This window comes from Drechmeria coniospora, chromosome 02 (genome assembly GCF_001625195.1).
Source record: "Drechmeria coniospora strain ARSEF 6962 chromosome 02, whole genome shotgun sequence".
In the NCBI taxonomy this organism is placed as follows: domain Eukaryota; kingdom Fungi; phylum Ascomycota; class Sordariomycetes; order Hypocreales; family Ophiocordycipitaceae; genus Drechmeria; species Drechmeria coniospora.
In genome coordinates this window covers 7,817,546-7,837,363 of record NC_054390.1, presented here as the reverse complement: position 1 = coordinate 7,837,363, position 19,818 = coordinate 7,817,546, and the positions used below count along the sequence as shown (strand labels likewise).

Below are 19,818 nucleotides of genomic sequence, written 5' to 3'. Positions count from 1 at the left end.
TCCGCTCTTCCTCGCGCAAGAGGACGGAGGACTCTTCAGAGATCAATACAACATCAACAACGTCCTCGAAGGTACCTGACAATTGAGCCATACATTCTTGACGCTGATTTCCATCAGAACCTGTCAGTCAACCGACAAGGTGGCTTTATCATACGACACGGGCCGAAATCGGCCTCGATCAGTCAGTCATGAAGCCTGCGTATTCGCATGGCAAAAATCAATGCAAGCTGAAAAGGGTGGGATCGTATTTTTTTGAATGGGCTCTATATTGCGAGTGTTTGCTGCCTGCCACATACAGTTGCGATGGATGATAAAGGTCGTATTGACTGACTCGATGGATGACAAGGGCAGATTGATTGATACTATATATGGCGAGGAGAAATTTCCTTCAACAACGAGAACTCGTCCACGGCCAACTCATCTCATAGCCTAGGAACCTCCGTGCAACTGCAATAAAGAAGAACATCATTTGCCAGCAGCTCTTGGCATCCAACAATGATGCATCTCTTCAGCCCCAGGCAGGGTCTTGTTTTTCATCTACTCTTCTCTGTTCAGTGCTTCACCGTTTCTGCCGTCGATACAGCTTTGGGGAACGGTCCGTTGGATTCCAGCCAAGCCCTCCGAGTTCCGCTCGGGGCACTTCCGAACGATCACGATGACTTCCATTTACCCGAGGAGAATCAAGGGGCCATTCCATGGACAATTTCCTCCCACGTAGCCGGTAAACCGCCGCCGCCTCCGAGTCTGGTCTTTCGCTACGATTTGCGAGATCCAGACGAGGTATTCTCCGATGGCTTTAAGACTCGCCAACTGGAGAGAGAGGGAAGGCCATCATTGGTTGGATGGGATATTTCTCGACATACATATGGCTCCGAGGAGAACCTGGAGAGCACCAACTACGTCTCCACCACTCGACTTCCCAAAGTGGCCGAGGAATTTGGCGACGATCTCGATTCCGGTGGCGAGCATAGCTTTTTCGACAGCGCGGAACTGACGGAAGCCGCCAAACGACAAAATCCAGACGGCTCGGTAAACTATCATCATCCCATAGCGGATGTCCTTGAAGATGCGGCTGCTAGGGGGCCGAAGATGGGATACATCTACATCATCAAGCCGGACCCATCCTTCATCAATGTCTTTCAAACCCTCGGACCAGATGGGTTCCAGGATAAAACTAACCTGCGCCAGCAGGAATTTGCCGCTATGGTGGAGATCAAGTCGGATCGAATCATTGGCGGCTACGATCTAGCGGATCCTGAGAAGGTGATCGAGTTCAACCCGGGATATAACCAGGCGTACGATCGGCAGCGCGCCGGCGTTGGGTACCGGCGTCTCGCCCATAATAGCAACGAAGTAATTTCCAATATGGCCAGAATAATCCGAGATAGCGCCGAGCTCGAGAGCAGAAAACTGAGGCAAGAGGCGGCATTGCGGCACGCTCCAAGGCATGAGTGGGAATCCATGTCATTGTCTCGTTTCATCCAAGAATTCACTGACCGCAATGCGCCTCCTCCAACCTCCACAGCCACATATCCGAGTCACCAAGGCGGTCCCGCCGAAGACGAGAGGGCGGGAACGAGCTCGGCCAGGACGCTGAAACGTCCACTCGATACCGCAGAGGATGATGGAGGTAGTGGTATAGGTGGCAAGCATCGTTGCCCGCGTAGTGAAGGGTGTAACCCGAAACATGTCACCAATCCGGTCATGACGGCAAGTACTGGTCAAGGAGAATCCAAAGCCGATGGAACAAATGCGGACCATGTCAAGGAGTTGGCATCGGACACGACAGAGCAGCAGAAGAATGCACTGCTTCAAACGAATCATCAAGGCAGGATGCCAATCAACCCCCTTGGTACGAAGGCAACCAAAAGCACCGACAACGAACAAGACGACGAGCCGGACAACGAACCAGACAACGAACCAGACAACGAACCGGGCGACGAACCGGGCGACGAGTCGGGCGACGAGTCGGGCGGTAAGCCGGGCAGATACAGAACGAGGCATAGAACTTCCTTGAACAGAAGGCCACGGAATAGAAACCACAAACGAGGCGATTGAAGGTCGGCCTAGTCAAACGTCAGTGGCACTGCTGTTGGTCGAAGACGACGCATGCAGCCTTGGAGGGAAATTATCATCCGGGATGGAGCATTCTGTACGCCATCGCGATGGCCCTCCTCCAACATTTGCTCCGGGGGATCGATCGAGTATAGACGGAGGAGCATTATCGTATAGACGGCAAATCGCAGCTCCGGGGGATAAGACAGGCGTTGCACTAATCAATTGATTAGTTGCGTAGAGGCTCGGTAAACAGGCCCACGTTTGGGGCAACGCTCGGTAGAAAAGGCTATGATGGTCGAGATCTCTTTGTGAAAAAATGAAGGTATTTCAATTACGAATTCGAATGCTCCTATTGAAGCCCAAGCGTATAATGTGACGACAAGGTAGGTCACGGGCCGAGAAAAAAGGGCAGAGCAGACAGACAGCTTGCCGACGGGATGGGGGGAGAAAAGAGACTGAAACGCCGGAATCACGAGCTCGAGTCGAGGCGCACGAGTAATTTTTCGTAGCTTGTCCCGGAGGAGATGAAGTCGGACGCATCGACGGACCATGTCTCGCACATTGATATTCGGATGGGATGGATGTGGTAACGGCACGTGATGAAGCATGTGATCCGCTTCTCGACGGGCAGCAGCCTTCCCTTGCTCGCACCGAATAGCTGCAAAATGTACGGAGTACTAATAAACATTATGTCCCGTAACTGTTAAAAAAACAGGGGGGCTACAGGTAAGCACTTGCTTGCATGTAAGTACGGATAATGTGCGTACAGGTATTATTAGGTACTTACTGTATTACCTTAGCACTAGCACTGTAAGTATTCAAGTACCGTACAGTGCGGAGTAGTTGTACTTCGGTAAGGGTACGGAGTAATACTGCAATGCCCATGGACTGTACTCCGTACTGTATGTAGTTGTACTTAGATGTGCAGCACATATACTGTAAGCACTGTACAGCTACTTACAGCACAGTGCATGTAGTTGTATAAGTACATGCGCGTACAGCACCCCTGTGCTCAGTGCCGTACCAGTACTTATCTGTTCAAGCCTGGTGCCACAGCCGTGCATGGTACTAACGCTTGCAGGTACCAGATACTTACAGCGGCTTCGAAAGAATGTCAAAGGAGAAACTGCCTTGACCAAATCGACAACAACATTCTCCGCCTCGGATACTTTCAATATCTGTCATTCGCATCCAGAGAAATGCCCCAAAGTCATCGAGTGACGAGTCTTGTTCCTTCACGTAAACTCATCTGGCCAACCAACAGGACGACGCACGTACGTGCGCACCCGCAGGTCATGCACTGTGCTCACTCCCACGGGTGCGACGACAGGGGGGGGATCCGTGCGGTAGCGCGGCCCTGTCCCTGTCCTTGTCCCTGATGCTCCGTCCACCTGGCCAAAAGCTGCTGGAGCAGGTGCCGTCGCAAACGGCCTTCAACTCGAAACTCAACAGTTGGGAAATCGGGCAGAAGCCATCGCCAGCGCGCCCGTGCCCTTGCAGACGAAGCCGAGACGACAACAAGGTCATGATCTCGCCGGCTCGATATTCTCCGCCGCACATCATCTTGCCTCGCAGGCTACCCCTCGTCGGCGCCCTCCCCCGGTCGTCCGCCTCGCCATGGACCAAGCCGACATCCCGGCGCTGCTCTCGCGGCTCGGCAGCGACGAAGATGGCGTCCGCAAGATGGCCGTCTTCAAGCTGCAGAGCTCCATCAACGATCCTGCCTTTGCCGACGTCTTCATCTCCTCGGGCGGCCTCGCCGTCCTGCGTCGGATGATCATGGGCTCGGGCGGCAACACTCTCGCCTACTCGCTGCAGAGCTTGACACGCCTGCTCGAGGTGGACATGGGCTGGGAGATCTTCGAGGGGCCGACGGCGACGGATCTCGTCGAACGGGTGGTGGAGCTGATTGTCACGAACCCGCTGGTTAACATCCTCAGGGGAGCAATGTCCATACTCGTCTCGCTCGTCGGCCACTCGCAGTCGAGCGCCGTCGGCTCCCCCGGGGGTGCGACGCCCGGTCCCTTTGGCTTCAGGGCCCTCAAGCCGGCCGTCGCCGTCTACCCGCACTTTTTCGAGCTCGTCATCCAGCAGCTGCGGAGCGCCGACCACGCACTCTGCGCCAACGCCCTCATGCTCATCAACGCGCTGATACGCGACGCCATCTCGACGAGCACGCTGGATGCCGTCGGCGGATCGGGCGGCGAGGAGTGGGTGAAGCTCGTCAAGAGCTTGCAGGATCTGGGCCTGACGAGGGCCGTGTACAAGCTCATGCAGAGCTCGGCGCTGCAAGATCTCGCCCACCCGATGCTCGAGTTTCAATCCCTCAGCAAGGTGCTCATTCGAAAATGGCGAGACGTCGGCGTCGACGGCGAGCGGCCGGAACATCGGCGGGCTCTCGAGAGCATCCATCTCGCGAGCGCGTCGGATGCGAGCGGGAGGCACGACGGCGCCGAGAAGTGGCGGAGGCTTGGCTTCGAGACGGAGAACCCCGGCCAAGAGTTCGAGCCGACGGGCTACCTCGGCATCATGGACCTGACGAGCTACGTCCGAAAGCACGAGGATGGCTTCCAAAAGCTACTGCAGGAGCAGAGCACGAAGCCGCTGACGGACCGTTGCCCCGTGGCGCGGGCCAGCCTCGCCATGACGACGATGCTCTACGAGCATTTCGAGATCGAGAGGTCCGACGCCGAGGACGCCAAGGGCTATCAAGGAGGCGAGACCAAGGACCACGACAAGCTGTTCCGGCCCCTGCTGCTGCACTGGCCCCGGCTGCACACGGCCGGCCTGCGAGCCTTCTTCCGAATATGGAAGGCCACGGGCGCCGGGGAGGAAGACGACTTCGACAAGGTCGCCGCGCTGGTGCGCATTCTCGTCGAGCAGGTCGTCGGCGGAGCGACGCGGACCAAGGACGTGCTCGAGGTCGAGGATGAGCTGCAAGACTACGACGTCGGCCGGCTGCGAGAGGTGCAGATGGACCTCCTCGAGCTGGCATTCGACGCCACCTGGGGCCGGCACCTCCACCAGGTCCGGGAGGTGCTGCAGCAGGAGGCTCTGCAGTTCGTCAAGGAGCAGCGAGTTCGATGCCTCCTGCAGGGTTCGTGGTTCGCCAAGCCGACGATGAAGCGGGCCACCATGGATGCCCAGCTGGCGTCGTCGACTTCGACGCCTTGGAGGTTCGTCAAGCTCTCGCACAACCGTCGGTACCTGCACTACGCAGACTTCGAGTCGCAGATGGCGCAGGATCCCGGCTTGGACAGCCTAGACGACAAGGTGGATCTGAGCACCATCAGCTCCGTCGTGTCCAACGTGTCGGCGCCCAAGGACGACGCCAAGAGCACCAACAGCGGGTCGACGGCGCAGCATCAGACGGCCGCCGGCGGCAGCGTGCGGGCAACGACCAAGATCACCATCTACGGCAACGCAGGCGCCGTCGACGCGGAGGCGGGCCAAGGGGACAGGCGGGAGGTGCCCATCCTCACCTTGTGGCCGCTGAGCCACAGCTTGGCATCCGAGTGGCTCGACGGCCTGCTGATGCTGCTTCAGCAGGCGCCCATCACGGCGGAGACGAGCAAGCTGATCAACCTCGTGAGCGACTACGGGCTGAAGATCCGGCTGCTCAACGTTCGCATGGACTCGCCGTTCGAGGGTCCGCCGCCGGGCGCCGGCATCGTACCGAGCCGAAAGGGTTTGGACGAGGACTACTTCTTCGAGGTGTAGCATCCTCGTGGCCGAATGTTGGACGGGAGTCGGCGAGAGGATTCCCATGCTGCGCTCGCGCTCGTGCTTGTGCCTGTACGTTCTTTGATATATACCCTGCTCTCGACAAAAAGCTAGACGAGAGAGCTTTCACAAGACCAATGGAAATGGATTGATTGTCACTTGCTCCAACAGCCTTGTATGCACGCACGGGTTCACGGGTGCCGGGCCGGTGACCCAGGCACCGACGGCATCGTGCCAAGAGCATGGAGGCGACACTGGCGGGAGGGATGACGGATCGGACGCTCATCGTCGTACGGTTTGAGACGAACGTCGAAGGATGGATGGATGCTGGCGGGCAGATGGCTGCGCGGGCCAAGCCATGATCGAGGGTGAAACCGTGGTGCAATGGTGTGCTGTCGGAAAGTCGAGGGTGGAAGTCGTGTGAGGCATACGTAAGTAATATTGTACTTGCAGTCTCAAGTACGTACTCAAGTACAGTAATACTTTCTACGGAGGACGGAGTGCTGTGCAAGTAATACAGAGTACGGAGTACGGAGTATTACCGTATTACCGTATGACATGAATCATTACTGCAAGTACTTAAGTACTTGTACGGGTGTGCAAGCACACGGGCCTTTAGCGGTGGGTGTTGAATGACGGCACACCACCAGCAAATGTCTCTCAAAGGTGCCCAGGCAGGGGTCCCGTTACGGAGTAGAGGTGCGCAAAGGCCTGCACTAGGGGTAGGTACTATTGCCTGTACGATCCTCCACAGCAGAAAAAGCAGCGGCTCTTCTGCCGTCGGCGAGCGGTTTGGGGGGGGGGTAGGGGGCCTTCCGGAGTGGGCTCCAGCAGGGTCGACAGGGCACAAGCGTGATCCTCGTCACTGAGCGGCAGCCACTGCGACGGAGCCACTGCACGGTCGTGGAGTTGCATCATGATCGGGCACAAATGGGTTTGGTGCAGTGGCGCAAGGTGCATTGCATTGCGTGTCTTGTCATTCTCTGCCGCATGACTGGCCGCCGGCGCACGACGAAACCTCCTCCACCTCTCCCTTCAGCCATTCGCCAACTTCCAACGGAATTGGCGGTGACGGCGAGCCGTGACACACGCAGAGAGGCCAGGAGGTGGACGCCAAAGGGTGGCATAAAGTACGCCGCAGCAAGCACACGAGGCGGTCGGGCAGGGAAGAAGATGCGAGAGATGAGAGGAAAAAAAGAAGAAAAAAAGAATAGATAATATGCCTTCCGCGTCCCCCGACCATCCTTCTGCTCTTTCCTCGTTCTCTCTCATCGTCAGCTCCCCCTCCGAGCAGGGTACGCAGATGTCACCGGTGCATTGGTTGCATTGGTTGCATTGTTTTTCTTTTCGACATCGAACGAGGGTTGTGTAGCGAGGTGCCAGGCAACGGGAGGTCGTTCCGGGATACAGAGGTACTAAGCAAGCTCCTGGAAATGGACAGGTATGATGACTAACACCCTGGCCATAGTGTCCGTCGTGGGCTCGTATACGGTACCGACGAATTGGCCCACGGCCGCGCGGTTGCGTGAGTACCCGGTACTGGCGCGCTCCATCACACGATTCAGGCTCGGTGCCTAGCACCTCTCAGGAGGTATTAATACTTACAGGCCGGAAGCCTGCTGCCTGTCCGCCCCCAGGCAGCAAGTGCACGTACCGTCAGGTACCCACCAGCAGCACGTTGCTCTGCTGTCCGCTGCCAAGGTGCCTGGGCAACCGAATCGACGAATACGGATACCTTGTTGCCTTAGGCAGCGGGTGCTGGATCGGTTCCACGACGAGGCACGGAACAATACGACGTGCGATCGACGAAAAAGGTACTGCTCGAGCTAGCGACGGACGACGCGGAACGGACAGAGGCCACCCACCGTCTTCCATCGCCCACACCACCATCACAATCACCCATTTCGGCACCAACGAAGCACCAAGCCAGCACCGACGCAGCACCAAAGCAGCCGCTACCGCTACCGCAACCGTACCGCTACCGCTGGCCGCTACCGCACCGCACCGCATTCCAGCGACAAAACACATACTTACTTATTCGTGTTACGCACAGTACTCCGTACCAGCGCACGCTCGCCTGCTCATCATCACCCACCGCTGCCTCCCACGCTCTGCCAGGTATGTGCCGACATCTCGCCTCCTCCCTCACTCTCCCCAGCGTTGGCTCCCCATTGTCGTCTTCACCACTCCGTACTGTGCGTGCAGTTGCACCTCGGTCGCTCCGGTTCGTTTCGTTTCGTGCACGTCGCTGGCGTTGCCCGTCCGTCCGTCCTCGTCGTGGCTGCACTGCTGCCAGCTGGCTAGCCAGGCTGTCATTTTCCCACCTAGCGAGGCCATGCATTAATAACCCGCTTTGCTCCCCAGCTCTCCATCCCCCCGGTCACCAATCAAAAGGTTCCGGAACCCTGTCCCTGTTCAAAACATCGACTGTGCAACAACCAGCCTCAGCTCCCCCGCCCCTTTTCGCCAAATCTCGAGGCGCATCTTTTTCGAAAGAAATCTCGGCAAAGCATCATCATCATGTCTCGCATCCAGATCCCGCTCGACGTCCTGTCGACGCGCCTCAACCTCAGCGACCGCCTGCAAGGCTTCCGCTCCGGTCCCCTTTCGGGCCGCTTCGCGAACCTGCGCTCCGTCTCCGAGTTCTTCGACTTCAAGCGCTTCTCCAAGCCGGCCAACTTTGGCGAGGTGCAGTCCCGCGTCAACTACAACCTGAGCCACTTCTCGACCAACTATGCCGTCGTCTTCGCCATGCTGAGCCTCTACGCCCTGCTCACCAACTGGCTCCTCCTCTTCGACATCGTGCTCGTCATCGCCGGCATGTTCCTCATCGGCCGGCTCGAAGGCCGCGACCTCGAGTTCGGCACCTTCCGCGCCACCTCGTCGCAGCTCTACACGGGCCTGCTCATCGTCGCCATCCCCCTGGGCCTCATCGCTTCGCCCTTTTCGACGTTGCTGTGGCTCATCGGCGCTTCCGGCGTGGCCATCATCGGCCACGCCTCCTTCATGGACAAGCCCATCGATGAGGCTTTTTCCGGGGAGGCGGTCTAAGTGGTCGGCCGCGAGCTCCCAAATTTGCGCCCCAATGGGGAAGACCATCGAGGCGCCGCGGGCGGAGGAAAACGGACGGGGACGCAGCGCACCGCGGCCTCTGGGGGGGTGATGACCCCAGGGTCGAGGAACTCTACACGGACGACGACGACGACGACGACGAGACCGACACGCAGGACGGCGGGCTGTCCCTGCTGCGACGCAGCATGCGCATCAGCAGCGATTCCCTTCAGTTCACGGGCGTGGATTTGGGGGGGCAGAATGGAGGGGCCGCTCCCTGGGGCGGTTACGGAGAATCGGACGACGACGAGGGGGAGGTGATCGACTCGGCCTCGATCAGCGAGTATGAATACGACGTCGGCGGCGTCTACGGAGACGACGCCGACACGCCGGCCGTTCACGACATGGAGGAAGCCCTGGTCCGGTCGGCGCTGCAACGCATCGGCCGCGCCCGAGCCAAGGGCAGGGACGAGGTCAAGCTCAACAAGGAGGAGCTGGCCGCGCTCGACCGACGACGACAGCGCATCCAGGAGGAGGAGGAGAGGCAGAGGCGGAACTCGGCCATGGCCGGTGACGCCAGGAAAAAGGGGAGGAAGGAGCACCGCATCGCCGTCCCCCTCTCGCAGGTGGCACCCATTTCCCGCAAGGAGAGGTTGAGCACCGCATCGATACGCCCGAGGCGAGAATCCTTTCCCGAGGGACCGGAGATGCAAGCCTATCCTCGGATGGGCTATTTCCCGCCTCCTTCGTCATCCCGCACGCGGCCGCGGTCCGGAACCACGTCGTCGACGCCGCACAGTCGCCCTCACGAAGACCGTGCCTTCTCCCCGAACGGCCGCGACGAGGAGACGCACGCCTGGCCGAGCAAGCGGCACGTTTCCGAGTCCGGTCCTCGTCGCCACGCCTCTCGAGCCTCGAACCGCGATGATTATTCTTCCTCGCGTTCTCAGGTCGACCCGTTTCAGTACCTCACCGGCGCTTCTCCGGCGTCCTATCCCAACGTCGCTCCGGCGAGCTCGAGGCGATATGCTTCGGGTCCGGCCGTCATGTCGTACGGCCGCCGTCGAGGGCTCGTCGCTTCGTCTCCATCGTCTAGCCGACAGGGGTCCCAGCGCCGTAGCTGCGACGACCAGACCAGCGACAGCAGTCGGACAAGCGAGGGGACCGCCGCCGACGACCGCGGTAACGGAGTGCGCATTCGGGAGCCGCCGGGGAGGGGAAGAGACGTGGGCATCGTGGTCGAGGCTTCGCCGGAGCGCGGTTCGAAGACGCCGCCCAAGAAGAAGTCATCGTCACCGGTCAAGCGAAAGCCGATGCCGGGAGGGAGACGCAAGAAGAAGTGAGGGAGGTGCCGTGGGGTTCGTTCGGTCGTCGTATTGATATCTCGTAGAGTAGTAATATTCATCTAGTCATTAGCAAATGTTTCTGCCGCATCGATGTTTCCACGCTCGAACCCGTGACGGGTGTTGCGTAGCGACAGAAGTTATTTCATTTGTGCTGATGGCGAGTTGCCGAAGAACATTGGGCCTTGCCTCGGCATCGCCCCCGCCGTATCCCAGCCAGCGCGGCAGCTCTCTGTGCCGAGAGGTCACAGGTCACAGAGCCGCACTACCCATGTAAGAAACACCACCAACGAACGTTTCCTTTGAACTCCCAGCCACAATAATCTCATACCATCAACCCCCCCCCCCCCCCCAAAACCCCAAAACCCCAACCCCTAACGACCACAGCTCAGTCGACTCGTCACTAGATTCCCGTATATGCGTGCATAGGCATAAAAAAGACGATAGCAGAAACGGACGCATCGCTGCCCGCACATCATACGCACAAATATACCTAGATTCGTACTTGACCTAGGAAACGTCGGCCTCTGAACGGACTTGGGCCTCAGACAGGCGTCGCCCACTGGCAGCCGAGAATGTCATCAGGCAGCAAAGCTTCGGCCGGCGGAGATTCCGCCAAGACGGCCACCAAGCGACTCATCAAGGAGCTCGATATATGGCGCAAGGAGCAGCCTCAAGAACAGGGCATCGAGCGGCTCGAGCCCATCTCGGAGGAAAACCTGCTCGAGTGGCAGGCCGTCATCAACGGACGCGGCGTCGGTTGCGGATACGACGGTGCGATCGTCCCCTCTAGCACTCCTTTCCCTTCCTCCCTCATCCCCGCCCGCCCAAAGTCACGTTGCTGCCAAGTCCGAGGCTGCTAACGCTTGTCCCTGTCGCCGTCTGCAGAAGGCCGCTGGTTGCTCACAGTCAGCATCCCCCCCGCGTACCCTCTCCAACCTCCCAAGATACAGTTCGTGACGGCGATTGTGCACCCCAACATCGCGCTGCACACGGGTGAAATATGTCTCGACCTGCTCAAGGATGCGTGGACCCCCGCTTACAGCATCCTCGAGTGCGTCCGCGCCATCCGTATGCTTCTCAGCTGCCCCGAGACCGACTCCCCGCTCAACGTCGATATCGCCGCCCTGCTGCGTCAAGGTGACGTCCTCGGCACCCGCAGGCTTGTCGAGAGCTGGTGCGCCGAAGAAGGGGGACGCTACGACGGACAATGAGGGGCGTCGTCGAACTCTCTGGGCGATGGAACCAAAGCTTGGGCACGAGGCAAAACCACCAAACTCCTTCTTGCGGTACGAGTATTTTCTTCGGCATGGTGGACTATTGTCATTGCGCCCCTGGGCATTGCAAAACATGCATGGAGCGTATGCGGGCATCGCTTTGGCGGGCGGGGGGGGTGTAAAATTGTCGAAATATTGCAACTGTCTATCATAATCCAGCCCATAAACACACACACCATGTCACCAGCTTCCCCTCCCACTACCTCCGGGCCCATCTCCAATCTTGCACATGTATCTCTGGGGAGGGGGAATGAGAAGCCGAAATAAACTAGGGCATTGAACGAGGTTTGCCGACGCTACGAAGGAGAGAGGATGCCCTTACCACCACCATTGGGTGCATGAAGATCAAGGCTCGGTGACGCCTGCATGTCCCTCCATCCCACCACCCCCCCTCCCCCTCTAGCAGCGGTCAGGGTTGTTCCATCACGTGTTTGCACAAAAGAACGATGATTCGCCGCGCTGCGGTCGGTCGACCGTATAGGTTTGCTGTGGCGGTCCGCGGCAGTGTCGACACTGCCGGACAACGTCAACCACTGTGACGGCCTCGGAGATGGCGGGATGGGAGAGACGTGGGGATCCTTCGTTGGCCTACACTTAAGAAAGGGCATTCGCTTATTCGTTGTAGTGGTAGACCTGTGGCCATGCGTGTTAGCTCGAATCGGCGCCAGCAGTTGGCTGGATTGAATCACTTGCCTTGTAGTTGGGCAGCCCATACGGCTGCCAGCCCAACCTCTTGGCCATCTTCGCGAAGCCCTCCGTTTCGATGAGGTTGTAAAAGGCAAAGGGTGGGAACATGGCGCCGTCGCGGTGGACTTCGGCTTTGACGAGCAAGGCGGTGCCGCCGACGCCATCGAGCGGAACGACGAGGTTCTTCTCCCCGTCGGGCGTGCTCATGTAAGCCATCAAGGTACGGTAGGTGGCCATCTCGGCGTAGCCTTCGAGGAGGATTTCGTCGGGGCCCATGGACGACGCCATCTGCTTCGCAATGTCGCTGTCCTGCCAGTTGTTGTAGTCGTACGGCCGCTCGTCCATCCTCTTGCGCTCTTGGTTGTAATACCTCTGAAAGCAGTTGGCGACCATGATGGACTTGTCGTATTGGGCCAGGTCCTGGATCAGGCTGGGCGGGGATTCGACAATGTCCGAGTCGAGCCAGAGGACCCACGAGGTGGACGGGCCGAGCGTGGTGAAGAGCAGAGAGTTGCGTGCCTTGGCCATGGCCGCCCTCCGTATCCCTTGGTTGGACAGCTTGTGCCGTTCGCTCTCGTCCTGGGAAGCGAGGGGAGGGTCGAAGTCTTGGCGCAGGATGATGATGCTCTTGAAACGGTGCCTTTCGTCGCCTCGCTTCTGCGTCTTCTCGATCTGCTTCTGCAACGCGGCCGTCGCGGCATTGCCTTCCCTCGTCTTGGGGAGGATGAAGCCGAGGGTGATGAGCTCGTGAGGGTAGTCGAGCTTCATCAGGTTGTCCCAGTACTCCTGGTAGAAGCGTGCCATGGGCGTCAGGACGAGGATGTGCTCGCGGTTCTTGATGGGCTGCGACGTGACCGTCACCTTGTTGAGGTTGTAACGCGTCACGGGCGGCGGCTTCAGGTCGTTGGCCGATCGGGAGCTCTGCTTCTTGTAGGGCGACGTCGGGGGCGAGAGGTGATGCGAGGCCGTGAAGGAAGGGATGCGGCTGATGGGGCCGGACTTGGAGGGCGAGACGAGAAAGATGAAGATGAAGATGCACAGGATGGCACCGAGGAGGAGGGTGCATGGGCTCGCCTTCTTGAGGCGGACGGACCCCATGGGTCGAGCCATGGAGGCGGCGGTGGAGGCTGCGTCGTCACGCAGCGGCGGTCGTCGTCGGGGGCATGTATTCACGTCGAGGGGGTCGGCGGCATCGACGATGCCTTGGACGGTGACGGCGCACGTGGCAGAATGGCCGAGCGAGAGGGGAGGAGGCGGCGGCGGCGACGGGAAGGGAAGAGGAGGGTAAAAAAGTCGACGCAGATGCGGATGCGGATGGCAGGTGGCCGATGCGACGAAATGGCCTCCGAACGGGGACGACGAAATCCGGCTAGTGGGAAATGCGGCAGTGGCTCGCAGGAAAAAAAAAAGGCCAGCAGCGTGAAGTCGACAGACAAGCTAGGGAGGGGCAGGTGGGAGAGCGATGTTGCCCGTTCCCTTGCCACGTCGCAAGCTACTGGTAGGCACAAGCTGGACAACGGTTTCACCTGGCCGGCCAGGGGAGAGAAGCTAAGCTGAATATTGTTGGAGAGCTGCTCGAGGGCATCAATCAATTTAATACCTAGTTATGCTGATGGGGTACAGGGCCGTATTGCTCCGTACCGTACGAGTAAACTTGCCTTTACGGACAGACTTGTGGCTTTGCCGCATTGGCTACCAGCACGGAGCACTTGCACGTACAGTTGGGAGGACAATACTCGCACGTTGTGATGAGGTATTACCCGTACCGGACGTTCACACACATTATGTCGCAAGTACAGTACATTCTCAGTACATGCATGTACGTGCATGAGTAAGTATATTTTGTCTTTCACCTATTTCCTTGTTCTAATACCGTACAGTACAATCAGTGTTGAGTACCTTGTGTACGATACTGTACATTTGTCGGCGCATACATGCACCTAATTACCTACTCCGTAAGAACCACAAACACAAGAACAGGTAAGTGTAAGTACGTAAGTACTGATACTTGTGATAAGTACAATAAGTACTTGTACGGAGTACTGCAGTACTTGACTAATCCTCCGTAGTCCACCACTCTGTACGGAGTACTGTACAACTAAGTATTAGTACTCCGTACTCAGTAATACTCCGTAGTCCAGTACGGAATTGGAAGCAAGGCGGCGGAGAATCTTCGGGCCGCTTAGCCTTCCCCCCCATGCCCTCATTCAAGCACCAAGGTACTGTACTCCGTACCTACATGTACTTACTCCGTACTTAGTTGCAAGTACTTAAAGTACATCTACATGCAGAGTATGAGCAGTACTAATACTGCACTGCACATGTACAGTCCCGTCACTTTGCTGATGCTATCACTAAATCGAAGCCAGCAGCAGAGAGTACGGGGATCAGCAAGAAGACACCTCGCCAGCGGATCAATTATCCTATTCTTCGGACAATGTAGATTGACGGGGGTAACCAGTCAAATGGAAGGCAAAGACGTACCGTCATCCAGCTTGTTTCCCTCGCCCTTTTCTTTCCAAATGATAGCCTCAATTCCCAAGTAATGCACGACGTAGGTCTAGGGAAGGGCGAGGCATATCTAAGTAAGTACGGAGTACTCCGTACTGCAAGTATTAATGTTAAAGTAAGTACTAAGCTTGCGCCCCGGTTGTCGGAGCATCCATGTCACTCCCCGTCCCACACCTTTTTGTCCATTGTCAAGCAGCTTCAGTGACAGGTTGTGCAGTAATTAATTAATCACTGCAAGTACTGTACGGACTTCTCGTACTGTAAGTACTTACCTGTAAGTACAGTACTCTGCTTTCAAGTAATATACTCCCAAGAGGTACCTGTTACTGTACTCAAGTCTCAAGCACACCCAGGTCCACCCAATGCACGTAGCATTGAAGTACCGGTACATGCTTTCACGGAGTACAGAGTACGGAGTATACTTACATTACGGAGTATACATTACTCCGTACGGAGTACTTAAATACATCGAAATGTACTCCGTAAGTACTCCGTATTATTACTTGTACTGTAAGTACTCCTACTTGAGCTGGCTGCCTAACTGGGCCCGCTCACCTAACTGGTCGAATTGGCCCACTAATTACCATCAATTCATCCTCGCAGCAGACCTCAAGCGTCAACATTTGACTGCAAGTATTGCACAGTGGACAGGCTACGTCTACTCCGTACGTGGAAAGCAAATCGTCATCCCAGCCGCATGAGGAGCACGACTTGAAAGGACAAGCTTCTCTTCCCCGGCGTCGCCACCACTCTCCCCTGCCTTCGAACCTACACGTCCGCCACGTCGTCCGAGCATCTTCGCCCAGCATGGCCGACAAGATGGACCGAGGTCTCGATGAGATCATTGCCGAGACCGTGAGCAACTCGGCCCGGCTGCCTGTCGTTGGCACTTGACCTGACAGACATCCTAAGCGCAGCAGCGGCTCCCGGAACCGGCGCGGCGGCGGCGGTGACCGTCGTCGCGACCGCATCGAGTCCCCTCGGGATGGCGTGAGAAAGGTGAGCTTGCGCTTCCACGTCCATCGCGGTCATCGCGGAGCCATGGCCAGGTCGAGCAGGGCCAAAGCCGAAAGCGCTGGCTGACAGGGCCCGGCCGTTGCGCGACCAGAGTTTTCGAAACGAACCCCGATCCATCGACAGGTTAGACGAATCGATCATCGCTCCATACCCGGCGACGTGCCTGCTAAGATGATCCGTCAGCGAATGGGTCCATGATCGCTACGACGATGATAGTACGAGTTTCCCGTCTCGTTCTCGTGCCTTTCTCTGACCATTGACCCTAGGCTTTCGCCGAGGAGGCCCTGTGTCCCGGCGTCGGCGCGAATCCCCCGATCGCACGTGGGTTCTTTCCTGCCCTGATCACTGCTCCCCTTTTCCTCCTAACGCGTCAACCCCAGCCACCCGAGGGCCGCGAAGCTCCGGGTCGAGAACATTCATTACGACTTGACCGAGGAAGATCTGGATGTGCGGATACCCTGTCCTTCCTGGCCACCCTGGCGGCTAATTCCGAACCTAATCGTAGGAGCTCTTCGCCAGAATTGGTCCGGTCGTACGGCTACAGCTGCTCTTCGATCGCGCAGGACGCTCCGAAGGCAGAGCATATGTCACGTACGAATCGATGGACGATGCGCAGGAGGCCATCCGTCAATTTGACGGCGCCAACGCCAATGGTACTTTGCCCGTCTCCTTCCCACCCTCGACGGGAACCCCACGCTGACGACCGGCGTAGGCCAACCGATTCGCCTCAACCTGGTTCCCTCTGGTCCGGCGCGGAACCCATTCGACACGGCCGTGATGCCTGGTCGTCCGCTGTCCGAGAGGGTTTCCATCCCCGGCCGCCAGACGCGCTCCGTGTCGCCTCGCCGGCGTTATGACGAAGACGATGCAGCCCGCAAGGGAATTGACAGGTACATCCCGGGCAGCGGCAGCCGTTCCAGGAGTCCGGCGCCCCGATATTCTCGCGGCGGCCGTCGTCCGGGCCTCAGGCGAGAGGTCGGTGCCAGGGAGCAGCAAGGATACCAATCCGCCAGGGGAGGAGGCCGAACCCATACACGCACGAGGAAGACGCAAGACGAGCTTGATGCGGACATGGCAGACTATTTTGGAGCCGGTGCTTCCACCACTACTACTACAGCGGTCGGGCCCGACGACGTCGACATGATCGAATGAGTCATTGGAATATCAGCCCCGACGGTGTGCGTCACGATCTCAGATAATCATAGCTTCGGCCCTCGTCATGCGGCCGCTTGGGAATAGGAATATACAGTGTGACATGCTCACGGCATGTACGAAACACCCTTTGGCCGGCAATTGAGGACACTCATGACCGACCTTTTGTTCAGCAGGACCCTACTCTGCTGAGGGAGTTGCGCGGCAACACGCTGACTTGGATTGTTCACTGTTCATTGGCCCGTGTCAAGCTGTTGAAGGGGCAGCCGAATACGAAAGTACATAAAACACCATCACTACACCCCCACAAATGAACTTTTCGTGATCAAACGACGCTGGCAACCCGACCGTGGTGGTTTCCGTACTCTACCGACTTTGCTCAACCATGATCGTCTCCGCCGTTGCAACGCCCGAGGTGGGGATGACGTATCGAGGGGCGAGTGGGGAATGGGCATCGCGATGCTGATGATCGGCCACGGTCATCAGAATTGCCCTTGTAGCTACCGAAACGCCCCAGTCCTTTCATCCTCCATGCAGCTGGGTCCTGGCAAGATTTCGCTCTGTTGCTGCTGGGTAGAACAGCGGTCTTTTGTGCTAGAAACGATACCTCGTTCAGCAGTGCTCAGAATTTATCCAGGCACGACAAGACTCGGGTCCTGAAAGGCGCCATCTATATGTTTCCTCCCCTAGGCCAAACGCGATCTCGTCGGTTCCAGACCGTCGTAGATTCGCCTTGGTGGACGCGACATCCGCAGTATCCGCCCAGCGTCGTCGCTGAAGATGTGCTTTGTCGTCGAGTGAGGAGCTGCTTCAAGGTTTGAGGCTGTAGCGTAACAGAGGTCCTTGAGGGTGTTGCTGAGGTGATGGCTGACCGGTGGATGCGGAAGTGGGGTAGCCGTACGCTGAGTGTGAATAGCATCATCGTCCATCGCAGATACCGTACACCGGCTTGTATCGCCTTGTGGCTATATCAAAGTCGCTGCCGCAGCATCCGCTAGTCGTTCCGTTCCTATGGAACGGAGCAGTCCACCCTTTTTCTTGTCCTTCACAACATAAACTCGCGCGTTCGGAACACTCAGTTTGGATTCATCCAAAAGTCCAGTCTCCGGATCAGTCGAACCAGAAATGAAGACACCTTGGGTTGAAAGAGCGCCAAAATGGTCATCAACCAAAAATCCAGATTCCGCCACCTCTGCCTCTCCTTCTGCGTACTCGTCGTTTCGCGGGACGCCAAATACAATGCCCGAACAGGAAGCGGCAGTGTCTTGAGGAGGTGCAGGTGCTGGCATGAAGAACTGGATCTGAGAGCCCGGAGGCGCAAAACTTGAACGATCCATAGTCTGGAAAAAGCGCTTCATCTCTTCTTCTTCCGACAAGGCAAAATGGGTTCTCTGAGGGTCAATGGACAGAAGCCCCTTTTTCGCACCCCAGCCGCCGCCGCCGCTCACTAGAGAATGGCTGTCAGATTTGCGCCCCTCAACGTAGAGCCTCATAATACTTACATATCTGGAACAGACGTCCGCCAGATCCATACGACTGTTCCAGGTACTGCGCCATTACCTCGATTTCATCCCGTGTCGCCGGTTTTCCGAGCAGTGAACGCGCCGGGTCAGGAGCGTTGTCAAGGTCCACGGCGGAATTGATCATGGCCCAAACTCCCATGGGCCCCGGTGCGATGTCGGATGCCGACCTATTCTTGAACATTGTGTTCACGGAATCCTCGAGTTCCGTGGATGCAGGTTCCCTTTTGCCGTTGACTTCAATGCCCCGGATGATGTTCCCGAACCCATCTGCCACAACGCGTGCGTGGGTAATGGGGCACAAGGGGGCCCAAAGACCCAAGTCGTTGGTCGAGTGCAGCTTCCTATGCAGCGATAAAATGATACGCTGCGAGGATTTCTGGCAACTTTGGCGAAGGATGGGCGACGGTTCTGTCATGTCGAAACGGGAAGCGAGCAAGGTCGACGTTCTACTATTGTGAAAAGTGGTTCTCGCAAGAGGTAACGTAATCCGAGGGCTTCCGAGATGAAATGTGAGGGTCGAAACAGAATCGGAGTCTTCTCTTGCTCTTGGCGGTGATGGCAGCCATAGGTCTGGGAGTGTCTCGTCCAGTTTGCCACGAACAACCGAGAAACCTCGCATCTGTCCAGATTCTCCAAGCGCCGGCGCCATCTGATCGACAATGGCGCACAAAACATGAAATTCGCCAACTTTCTGGGATCCAGATAGTAATCTGGCGAATTCTGCCATAAATGCACCGTCTTCAAACGCCCTTGCAAAGTCTGGAGTTGCGAGGATTGCAGCAGCATCGTGGCCGTGAGGGTTGGCGGGCAGTTGCCTTTTTTGGAGTTTGAAAAAGAAGTCTGCATTGTCTCCCTACCTATCATGAGATTTGCCACTTTCAATTCACATCATGGCCATACCTCTTTGTGCGCGGGCAAGAAAAAGGAGAAGCGAGACTGCTCTGTCTGGCTCTCGTGGCGAGTGCTTGAACACCGTCGGAGGACGGAGCACGGGGACCGTGACATACTCAGAGAGGGTACTCGGGGCTTCATCATGGCTTTTCGATTCGGTAACAACTGCTGGGCAATGCATGTGGTTCAATGTATTAGGCGGACAAAAGGGTAAATAGGTGCAACTTTCTCATGATACCTGCAAGCAGGCTAGTAGTTGCACAGCACTAAGGAGTACAGTATTAATAAGGCTCCGTACTGTAATAGTTGCATAGCTGTACAGTACTTGTACGTTCACTGGCTGCTGGGCTGTTCAGTATGTGGCTTGTTCGGTTGTTGTGGCTGGAGGGTCACAGCCTTGCCCCGGAAGCCCCTGTATTCTTCATGTACGGAGTACTGTAGGTACAGCTACTGCACTTGCAACGCTGCGTCTGTACTGTTAATACAGTACCTAGTACCTAAGTAAGTACCTAGTACGTACGGAGTACGGTGTAACTGGTATTGTTGCTATCTTGACCCCTTCACTCACCCCTTCACTCCTTCACC

At 57.3% G+C, this 19,818-nt stretch overlaps 6 protein-coding genes across 6 annotated transcripts; 4 read left to right on the top strand and 2 right to left on the bottom strand.

Moving 5' to 3' along the window:
- Positions 1-495: 495 nt before the first annotated feature.
- DCS_05272 (uncharacterized protein) lies at positions 496-5,778 on the top strand (the record flags this gene model as incomplete). Its single annotated transcript, XM_040802578.1, has 6 exons — positions 496-1,975; positions 2,022-2,076; positions 2,774-2,802; positions 2,859-2,868; positions 3,323-3,332; positions 3,409-5,778. 6 exons carry the CDS (start codon positions 496-498, stop codon positions 5,776-5,778), a joined length of 3,954 nt encoding a protein of 1,317 aa, XP_040657611.1.
- Positions 5,779-8,301: 2,523 nt separating this feature from the next.
- On the top strand, positions 8,302-10,175 carry DCS_05271 (uncharacterized protein; the record flags this gene model as incomplete). The annotated part of the gene is made up of 2 exons (XM_040802577.1): positions 8,302-8,826; positions 8,961-10,175. 2 exons carry the CDS (start codon positions 8,302-8,304, stop codon positions 10,173-10,175), a joined length of 1,740 nt encoding a protein of 579 aa, XP_040657610.1.
- A 575-nt stretch (positions 10,176-10,750) lies between these two features.
- On the top strand, positions 10,751-11,389 carry DCS_05270 (ubiquitin-conjugating enzyme E2 4; the record flags this gene model as incomplete). The annotated part of the gene is made up of 2 exons (XM_040802576.1): positions 10,751-10,949; positions 11,064-11,389. The coding sequence occupies 2 exons, from the start codon at positions 10,751-10,753 to the stop codon at positions 11,387-11,389; spliced, it is 525 nt and encodes a 174-aa protein (XP_040657609.1).
- A 711-nt stretch (positions 11,390-12,100) lies between these two features.
- On the bottom strand, positions 12,101-13,249 carry DCS_05269 (putative mannosyltransferase required for complex glycosylation; the record flags this gene model as incomplete). The annotated part of the gene is made up of 1 exon (XM_040802575.1): positions 12,101-13,249. One exon carries the CDS (start codon positions 13,247-13,249, stop codon positions 12,101-12,103), a length of 1,149 nt encoding a protein of 382 aa, XP_040657608.1.
- Positions 13,250-15,457: 2,208 nt separating this feature from the next.
- On the top strand, positions 15,458-16,819 carry DCS_05268 (uncharacterized protein; the record flags this gene model as incomplete). The annotated part of the gene is made up of 6 exons (XM_040802574.1): positions 15,458-15,505; positions 15,563-15,649; positions 15,934-15,992; positions 16,048-16,114; positions 16,173-16,320; positions 16,380-16,819. 6 exons carry the CDS (start codon positions 15,458-15,460, stop codon positions 16,817-16,819), a joined length of 849 nt encoding a protein of 282 aa, XP_040657607.1.
- A 965-nt stretch (positions 16,820-17,784) lies between these two features.
- DCS_05267 (uncharacterized protein) lies at positions 17,785-19,414 on the bottom strand (the record flags this gene model as incomplete). Its single annotated transcript, XM_040802573.1, has 3 exons — positions 17,785-18,266; positions 18,322-19,157; positions 19,230-19,414. The coding sequence occupies 3 exons, from the start codon at positions 19,412-19,414 to the stop codon at positions 17,785-17,787; spliced, it is 1,503 nt and encodes a 500-aa protein (XP_040657606.1).
- Between the last annotated feature and the right edge of the window lie 404 nt (positions 19,415-19,818).